The sequence below is a fragment of the Otolemur garnettii genome, unplaced genomic scaffold, assembly GCF_000181295.1.
Source record: "Otolemur garnettii isolate 467f Iridium unplaced genomic scaffold, OtoGar3 scaffold00024, whole genome shotgun sequence".
NCBI lineage: Eukaryota > Metazoa > Chordata > Mammalia > Primates > Galagidae > Otolemur > Otolemur garnettii.
The window spans coordinates 770,281-779,778 of NW_003852419.1; the positions used below are offsets into that span (position 1 = coordinate 770,281).

At 37.4% G+C, this 9,498-nt stretch overlaps 1 protein-coding gene across 3 annotated transcripts in view; it reads left to right on the forward strand.

The window, feature by feature from the left end:
• Positions 1-9,498, forward strand: part of EML4 (echinoderm microtubule associated protein like 4) — a 170,595-nt gene that overhangs the window by 85,978 nt on the left and 75,119 nt on the right. For all 3 annotated transcript variants that reach the window (XM_023512055.1, XM_003787871.3, XM_023512056.1), the window contains exons 2-3: positions 199-381; positions 6,886-7,015. In XM_023512055.1, the coding sequence (XP_023367823.1) occupies positions 199-381; positions 6,886-7,015 (313 nt within the window). The remainder of the gene's footprint in view (positions 1-198; positions 382-6,885; positions 7,016-9,498) is intronic.

Sequence of the window (9,498 nt, forward strand, 5' to 3'; positions counted from 1 at the left end):
ACTATACCTTATTCTCTGAAGGACTGACCCAGTTTAAATTATCTCACTCTAGTCCAAACAGCTCTTAATGTTAAAATCCAAATATCCCCTCAGTGGGAATATTGAATTAATATTACATTAATTAATATAATTAATATTTAATATTCAAAGGAATTTTTAATTCTTTTAAAAATATTCTATATGTTCTTTATTTTATAGATGATAGTATTTCTGCTGCAAGTACTTCTGATGTTCAAGATCGGCTCTCAGCTCTTGAGTTACGAGTTCAGCAACAGGAAGATGAAATCACTGTGCTGAAGGCAGCTTTGGCTGATGTTTTGAGGCGTCTTGCTATCTCTGAAGATCATGTGGCCTCAGTGAAAAAACCAGTCCCAAATAAAGGTAATTAAATGTGTTGTAAAGTAGGAAGAATCTTGCTTTTTGCAATATTTCCTTTGAAAATTGAAAATAAAACTAGTTTCTCATTTGGATTACATATTATTAAAGTTTGTTTTTCATTTTCTTTTTCTTTATTCCTGAGAAAATATAAAAGTTTATTCTCAATTATTTTAAATTGGTAATTTTTGTATAATATCACTGATTATTCTTACAGGTTTTTATGTTGTAGTATATGTGTGACATTAGTATCTTCTAAATAGATAATACATTTATGAATCTTCTTTTTGTGTTTCCCATTCTGTGTTTTTTTTTTTTTGGTCGAGGCTGGGTTTGAACCCGCCACCTCTGGCATATGGGGCTGGCGCCCTACTCCTTTGAGCCAGAGGTGCCGCCCTCCCATTCTGTTTTGAACATAGCAGGTAGGCACTCATGTTTTTAAATCAAGCCTATAATTACAGAAATATAAGAAATAATTATAGTTTTTTTGTTATTGTTGCAGTTTGGCTGGGGCCTGGTTTGAACTCTCTATATAGGGGGATGCTGCCATACTCACTGAGCCACAGGAGCCGCCCACATAATTATAGTTTAAATTGCTTCATTCTCAATCTTCTGTGTTCATTACTAGAATCCTAAAAAAATTAAGTTCTGAAACTTATTGCCAGCCCAAGTACAATGAGAATTTTAATGTTCAGACATTGGGAGTTTTAAAGGTTGAGAGAAGTAGTCACCGGGATTCTGTTGTTCTGTATTTGGAGGAGATATAGTATGGCTTTCCCTTCCTTCAACCACTAAGAAAGAATTTAAAATTCAACAAGAATTTAAAATCAAACATTTGAATATATTATTTCATATATTTTACTGTTTTCTTGGTAAAGTAGGTGATGATAGGCATGATTATCCCCATTTTGACAGTGGAAAAGTAAGGATGTTTATTGGCTTCCCCCCTACTAAGTTAATGGAAATTGTTGCCCTAGGGAGGAGTCTTACGTAACTTCCACGTTGTAGCTAGATAGAAGATAGTACAGTTAACTAGCATAGGAGAAACAGCTTTAGAAGAAGGATTATGAATTCAGTTTCTGAATGTTGAGTTTGGGGCATATATGGTATATGCGATAGATACTATATATAGCTGAATTACAGGTATAATGCTTACGTTAGTCTTGGCTAGCAGTCAGAACTTGGGAATGTTCAGCTTATGGATACGGCTGAAGCCAAAGAAAGAGGATGTAAAATGAGAAGGCGGACCAGGATAGTTCCATGGGGAGCGCCAACATTTCAGCATAGCAAAGAGTGATTCATATTGCCAGCTGCTATAGAGGTTAAATAAAACAAAGATTGAGAGGTGACCATTGGCTTTAGCACTTATGAGAATATTAGAAACGTTTCCAAAAACAATTTTAGTGGAGTGACAGGATTTTAAATCAAATTTTAGTATTTTGAGAAGCAGCAATTGAGAAGAATTGTGGAATTGAGAGCAGCACATTATAGCCACTCCTTCAAAAAAATTGCCTGAGGGGAACAATGGCAGTAGATAGAAAAGGATGCAAAATTGAAGGCTTTTTGTTTTATTTTTTTTTCTTTTTTGGGAGAAAGAGTCTGACTCTATCCCCTGGTTACAGTGCTCTGGCATGATGGCTCACAGCAACCTCAAACTCTTGGGCTCAAGCAGTCCTTTTTCAGGCTAGTCTAATTTTTCTTTCTTAAATTTCTATTTTTTTTTTTTTTTAACATGTTGTAGGCTTAAATTCAAAGATACATTGAGGACAAAAAGGCAACAGAGGCTCGGCACCTATAGCTCAACCGGCTAAGGCGCCAGCCACGTACACCTAAGGTGGAGGGTTCGAATCCAGCCTGGGCCCGCCAAACAACAATGATGGCTGCAACCAAAAAATAGCCAGGTTGTGGTGGGCGCCTGTGGTCTCAGCTACTTGGGAGGCGGAGGCAGGAGACTCGCTTGAGCCCAGGAGTTGGAGGTTGCTGTGAGCTATAATGCCACGGCACTCTACCCAGGGGGACAGCTTGAGGCTCTGTCTCAAAAAAAAAAAAAAAAGGCAACAAAGGGAAAGATGACATAGGGAAGCAGGGTGGTAATTGATGAAGCAAATTTTCCGAGAGTTTAAAAGGAGATCTTAGAGCAGGTGAGAAACTATTAGTTTTAAACAAAAAGAAGTAGACTCAACTACAACTCAGACTTTACCTTTCAAATGGAAACGATCTAACCTAATTACATGTACCCTAATATTAATCAAAATTAAAATAATACAAAAATATAAGCAGAAGGATTGCTTCTGAGAGAATGGAAAGATAAAACTGAGCAGAAGTCAACATATATTCACAGGTGCAAGACACAGATTTTCTTTTCTTTTTTTGAGACAGAGTCTCACTATGATGTCCTTGATAGAGTGCTGTGACATCACAGCTCACAGCAGCCTCTTACTCTTGAGCTTAAGTGATTCTCTTGCCTCAGCCTCTCAAGTAGCTGAGACTACAGGCACCTGCCACAATGCCTGGCTATTTTTTTGTTGGAGTTATCGTTGTTTGGCAGGCCTGGGCCAGGTTGGAACCCGCCAGCTGCAGCCGGTGCCCTAACCTCTGAGCTATGGGCACTGCAAGCCAAGACATGAATTTTCAATCCTTACCAAGACAGAGGCCGGGCGTGGTGGCTCACACCTGTAATACTAGCACTCTGGAAGGCCAAGCTGGGTGGATTGCTTAAACTCATGAGTTTGAGACTAGCCTGAGCAAGAACAAGACTCCATCTCTTAAAAAGAAAAAGAGACAGTAGTCCCAGCTACTCGGGAGGCTGAGGCAAGAGAACCACCCAAGCCCAGGAGTTGGAGGTTCCTATGAGGGCAACAAAGTGAGACTCCATCTCTAAAAAAAAAAATAAAAAAATAAAAATAAAAAAGAGAGAAAGAGCACAACAGATTCTGAGTGGTAGAAAAATGGGAAAGACTGTTTGGACTAGAGTGGAGAATGGAAGACTGTAAGTATGTGAAAAAAATGCTGACTCTGAAAGCATGGAGGTAGAAAACTTTTTTAGGGGGGTATCATTCTTCCTGGTTTTATGATTTCTACTCTTTTACCTCCCACCTTGAAGCACTCTGGGCCTGTGTGTTGACAGTGGAGAGTTAGAAGGCAAGATTGATCTTTTTCATTAGTGGTAGTAAGATAAATGGGTTGATGAAAGGGAATAAGAGACTTGAGAGTTTGGCAAAAGACTTGATAGAAACCACTTTGGCCAATAATGTTATATTGTGGTTTTCTTATTTTATTTTATTTTTCTTATTTTTTTGAGAACCAACTTTGAGGACTTTATAAGATCAAGCCAGGAAAAAATTTACTTGGTTATAAATTGATTTTTATGAGAGAATTTAATCTTTAAAAACATTAAATTTTTTTATTATGCTAAATAGCAATACATTGTAATCTTGTTTTAAGTGAAAAAATTTAAAGACTATTCTTTTGCATTTTTTATTTATTGAGAGATTTCTGTAAGGAAAACAAATATTTAAGGGAAATTTAAAGACTGCTTTTTTTTTTTTAAATTTGGCAGACGGGACATATCAGTTACTTAGCACCTACTTCTAATTGTACTGAAATATAAATACAATTAACAGCTATAGTGCCTGTTCTCTAGGATCTTTTTTTTTTAATATAAGTTGTTCTCTCTAGTCCCTTCCTATTTGTCCGTATTCATAATTCCTTTGTCTCCAAAAGAATCAGTTTTCTTAATGGCTGTTTAGTGCAGAATTACCCACTCCTAGCGCCACAAAGCCACTGGAGCTTACACGTCAGAACTTTTTCTTTTCACATAATAACCTTATAAATTAACCTTGTAAATCCTAAGTTTCTTTCAATTTATTGTAAAATTCTACTTCATAAGTTTACTTTGACTGCTAATCTTATAACATGCTAATATCTTATATTCTGAAATGGGGTCTACTACTGATTATTCTTTTGGTTACTTTTTTTTTTTTACTTCAATAGATTTAGAGTGTATAAGTGATTTTTTTTTTGTTACATGTATGAATTGTATAGTGGTGAAATCAAGGCTTTTCTTTAGTGTACTCATCACCCAAGTAGTGTACATTGTACCTGATATATAGGTTTTGGTCCTTCACCCCACTCCCACCCTCCTCCGTTCTGAGCCTCTAATGTCCATTACTATACCATTCTCTATATCTGTGTATGCCTATTGTTTAGCTCCAAGGTATAAGTGAGTACATAGCAGTATTTGTTTTTCCATTCCTCAGATACCACACTTAGGTTGACGACTTTAGTTCTTATTGGAATTGTTGCAAAAGCTACTATTTCATTCTTCTTTTTGGCTGAGTAGTATTCCATTTTTAGTTACTTTGTTACTTGGACATAGCCGGTGACAGTCTATAAAATGGGTTGATCATATCATCTGGGGAAATAATTATCTTATGGATGAGCATAGTTCATTATTTTTTTATTAGATCATAACTATGTACATTACTGCATTTATGGGGTACAATGTGCTGATTTTATGTACAATTTGGAATGTTTACATCAAACTAGTTAACATATCGTTCACCTCACTTAGCATAGTTCATTATTAAGAATTAATTACTCTATATCTGTTTATTAGAAAAACTTGCCCAATTATATTTTCTAAGACTGATAATAAAATATCAAGAGAAGTAAGTATTTAAAGTATCATAATTTTGTTATTGGCAACTCTAAACAGCTTTATCTTAGAGTTTATATACAGTATATTGTGGAAAGTAATTAGAAAAAATATTAAGTGATTCTGGATTATTGATATTTGTGATAGCCTAAAATAGATTAACTATTGTTATAATATTAAATAAGATGAGCATATTAATGGCATGAAAATTTGGGATAAACACATTAAAGTCTTTCCAAATAAGTGAAGTCTTTCATAAAATGCTTCTTAAAATGGGCAGTGCCTATGGCTCAATGGGTGAGGGCGCCGGCCCCATATACTGAGGGTGGCAGTTTAAACCCACCCCCGCCAAACTGCAACAAAAAAATAGCCAGGCATTGTGGTGGGCGCCTATCGTCCCAGCTACTCGAGAGGCTGAGGCAAGAGAATCACCTAAGCCTAGGAGTTGGAGGTTGCTGTGAGCCGTATGATACCACAGCGCTCTACCGAGGGCAATAAAGTGAAACTCTTTAAAAAAAAAAAAAAAAGCTTCTTACACATAAAATTATTTTGTAGAGATATGTTTTATAGAGATATTTTTTCTTCTTCCTAGACTTAAAAAGTAAAATCATTTCTAATACTGTGGACAGTTATATTTCATGAATTTTTTTTAGCCTGTGAAATTAGAATTTATAGTGTCACTTTCACATGAATTAGTGACAGGACAATGACCTCTGTCATCTTAAAGTATTTACATTTTTGTAGAGGATTTTTCTTCAAAAGTGAGGACCAGTCCACTGTGGATAAGTAGGATAGAACTCTTTTAAATGAAGCTGTGTGTAAAAGGTTAGGTCAACTTACCTTTTGCTGAAGACAACTATTATATAGTTTTGCTAGGTGGTAGTGATATGAGGAGATATCACTTGTCTTTGGGTATGGTTAAACTAGATGTTAATGATATGTGTTAAGGACTTAATTCTGCAATGTCACTTCATAGTGGTATTGCCATTCAGTAAATACCAAAATCAGAAATACACCTACCTAGTCATTTCAGCTCTCTTCTTGTAGTTTATCTTTAGTTATTATCTGCAGTATGTCAGTTAAATGAGATAGAAAATTTTCCCATTAGTTTTTTTAGGGTGGCCAGACATTTAAATTTCCCGTACACCTTCTGCTCTGTCAGAGAATTCTTTCCTTTTGACAGCATTATATTTGTAATATATGCACCAGTTGCAGCTGAATCCTTGCCAAAAGAAAAAAAGTTACCTGTACTTTGGAGCAAAAGGGAAAGCCTAGGGAACACTTTGGCAATTGTAACTGCCAGGAAGACAAATTATGTCACAGCTGGTGCCTGGGAAACCCATTAGGACTTCTTGGGGTGACCAAGTGAATGTAATTTGAGAATACAGCCCAGTGGCATTATGTGAAGACAAGCTGTTAGTACACAATGATATAGGAGTAAAAAAGTCAAATTCATCTGAAGGTGGCAATCACTGGGAAACTGCTGGTTAAACCAAAGTATGAAGCATTGCAGTTGCCATTTGAGAAGTAAAAGAACCCAGAAGCAAAACTGAAATGTAAGAGTCAGCTCTCCAAAAGAAACATTCTTAATTTTATAAAATCTGGGGTGCTGCACCAATGTGTATCATTTGGCTCCTACACCACATAACATTTGAGAGGAGATAGGGATTGTCATAGATTTGTTGTAAATGTTGAGAAGTAAATTACATTTATCAGATTGGCAAGGTATGAATTGCTGTGGAGAGTGCTCTTACGCTAAAATGACCACTAAATTAACAACCCCTGAGAGACCTCTACATTAAGGAATATTTTCAAGTTTGCTATCTAAAACTTCTTTGCTTAACTATCTTTAGGCCAGCCAAGCCTTCGAGAAGCTATTTCCTTGTCCTGTATAACCAATGGAAGTGGTGCAAACAGAAAACCAAGTCACAGCACCTCTGTCTCAATTGCAAGAAAAGAAACTCTTTCATCTGCTGCTAAAAGGTACCCATTTATAAAGGGGAAATAACAGTATCACAAAATTTTCTGAATGTGATAGATCAGTTTGCTTTTGAAAAGAACGTGAAATAGAGCTATCTGGTGTTCAAGTGAGCATGTCCTTTGACTTCTTTACCTGTCAGTGTGGAGACATCTAGCCCATGCTCATGGTTTGCATTCATCGTACCTGTCAAGTTGTATGAGGAAGCTTGGTTCTTACTAAAGAAAGTAGTTTCATTCCCTGGTTTGGTTTTCTTTTTAATTATTTATTTTTAATAAGCATTTATCAATAAGTATTCTTATGTTTAAAGAAATGGTATTAGTGAATTTTTCATAAAAATATGCTGTATTACGTACAGCATATTTAAAGGAAAAGTGGAATCTTTGATATGTATCTACATCCATGAGAGGTTAAATTAATGCTACTATAACTTTTATTCTCTCTCTCCCTCTCTCTCTTTCTTTTACAAGTCAGAATTTCTGTCACCCAGGCTGGCATACAGTAGTGCAGTTATAGCTCACTGCACCCCAAACTCCTGGGTTCAAGGTCCTCTTGCCTCATCCTCCTGAGTAGCTGGAACCACAGGCACACACCACCACATCCACCTAATTTTTTTAGAGTTGGGATGGGGAAGTAGGGTCAGTGGAATCTCACTGTGTTGCCTAGGCTGGTCCCAAACTCCTAGCCTCAAATCATCTTCCAGTGTCAGCCTTCTGAGGTCAATCCTTAGCTTGGATTACAGGTCTGAGCTACCATGCACACCTAATTTTTATTCTGTAACTCTACAATTAAGGCTTAATTCTCTTTTTAGGAGGAGATAGAATCTTACTTTGTTGCCCTGAGTTGAGTGCCATAATGTCATCATAGTTGACAGCAAACTCAGCAACCAAGAGTTTGAGGTTGGTTCAAGTGATTCTTCTGCCTCAGCCTCCTTAATAGCTGGGACTACAGATGCCTGCTACCATACCTGGCTAGTTTTTTTTTTTTTTTTTTAGACAGAGCCCCAAGCTATCCCCCTGGGTAAAGTGCCATGGCTTCACAGCTCAGAGCAACCTCCAACTCCTGGGCTCAAGCGAATCTCCTGCCTCTGCCTCCCAAGTAGCTGGGACTACAGGCGCCCGCCACAAAGCCTGGCCATTTTTTGGTTGCAGCCATCATTGTTGTTTGGCAGGCCCGGGCTGGGGATTCGAACCCGCCACCTTAGGTGTATGTGGCTGGTGCCTTAGCCGCTTGAGCCACAGGCGCCGAGCCAGTTTTTTCTATTTTTAGTAGAGATGCCATCTCACTCTTGCTCAGGCTGGTCTCAAACTCTTGGGCTCAAGTAGTCCACCCATCTTGGCCTCCCAGAGTACTTAGGATTATAGGCTTGAGCCACCACACTCAGCTATTAAGGCTTAATTCAAAATATAGTACTGTGTGTATGTTGGTGTATGCACATTAAGGGATGGTGGGGAGGAAGGCTGTGGAATTATTGCATATAAAATTGTCAGTGAATTACAAATTTGTATTCTATGTGTTTTTATCAATTAATTTATTCTAATAAAATTGCATACAGGATTTTCCCCCCTTTTTTTCAAAATTTCTAGCAAGTCCATGTAGAGTTTGGAGAGACCAGAGGAGATTAACTGCATAATCTTACTGCTTTCTACAAAGAATGAATGAAGAAAAATTTTAAGTAATAGAATAATATGTTTAACAATGTATTAATAGAAAATGCTTATCTCGTTAAACTGATGCCAACGATTAAGTTATTTATCAACATGGATTTGGGTGTTTAACCAAAGTAGGCTACAGGAATGGTAAAGAATTCCTTCTATAATTCAGTCTATGAAGTTGTAATTACAGAATATAGACTTTCCTATCCAAATACACCAGAATTTATTTCCTGTGTTCCACTTTCAGGAGACAGGAGCAAATTACAAGAAAACAAACTCATGGTGGAAATGTTTAATAAACTTCCATGTTGTATCCAGTAAAAGTTTGGAATTTAGCCTGTTTTCTTATATAGCTATTGTGCTGTTGTTATGTAGTCAAGTACTATGGACAGACCAGCTGAGTTTGTTACAGTATGAATCAGGGGCCCTATGTTTTGCTTTTAAATAACCCAGAAGGAACTCTTTTAGTTTGTTCTGGGCCCATGTAAAGCTAGTAGCCTATGCATTCGGGGTAGTTTGAAGATGAACCAAGTAGCAACTTCTAATTCAGCTTTTTTTTGGGGAGTGGTGAGAGACAGAGTCTCATCTTATCGCCTTTGGTAGAGTGCCATGGCGTCACACAGCTCACAGCAACCTCCAACTCCTGGGCTTAGATGATTCTCTTGCCTCAGTGTCCTGAGTAGCTGGGACTACACCCGCCACAACACCCTCTATTTTTTTGTTACAGTTTGGTCGGGGCCAGGTTTGAACCTGCCACCAGTAGTATATGGGGCCAGCGCCCTACCCACTGAGCCACAGGTTCTGCCCTACCTCAGCTTTTAAATTTCAAACTT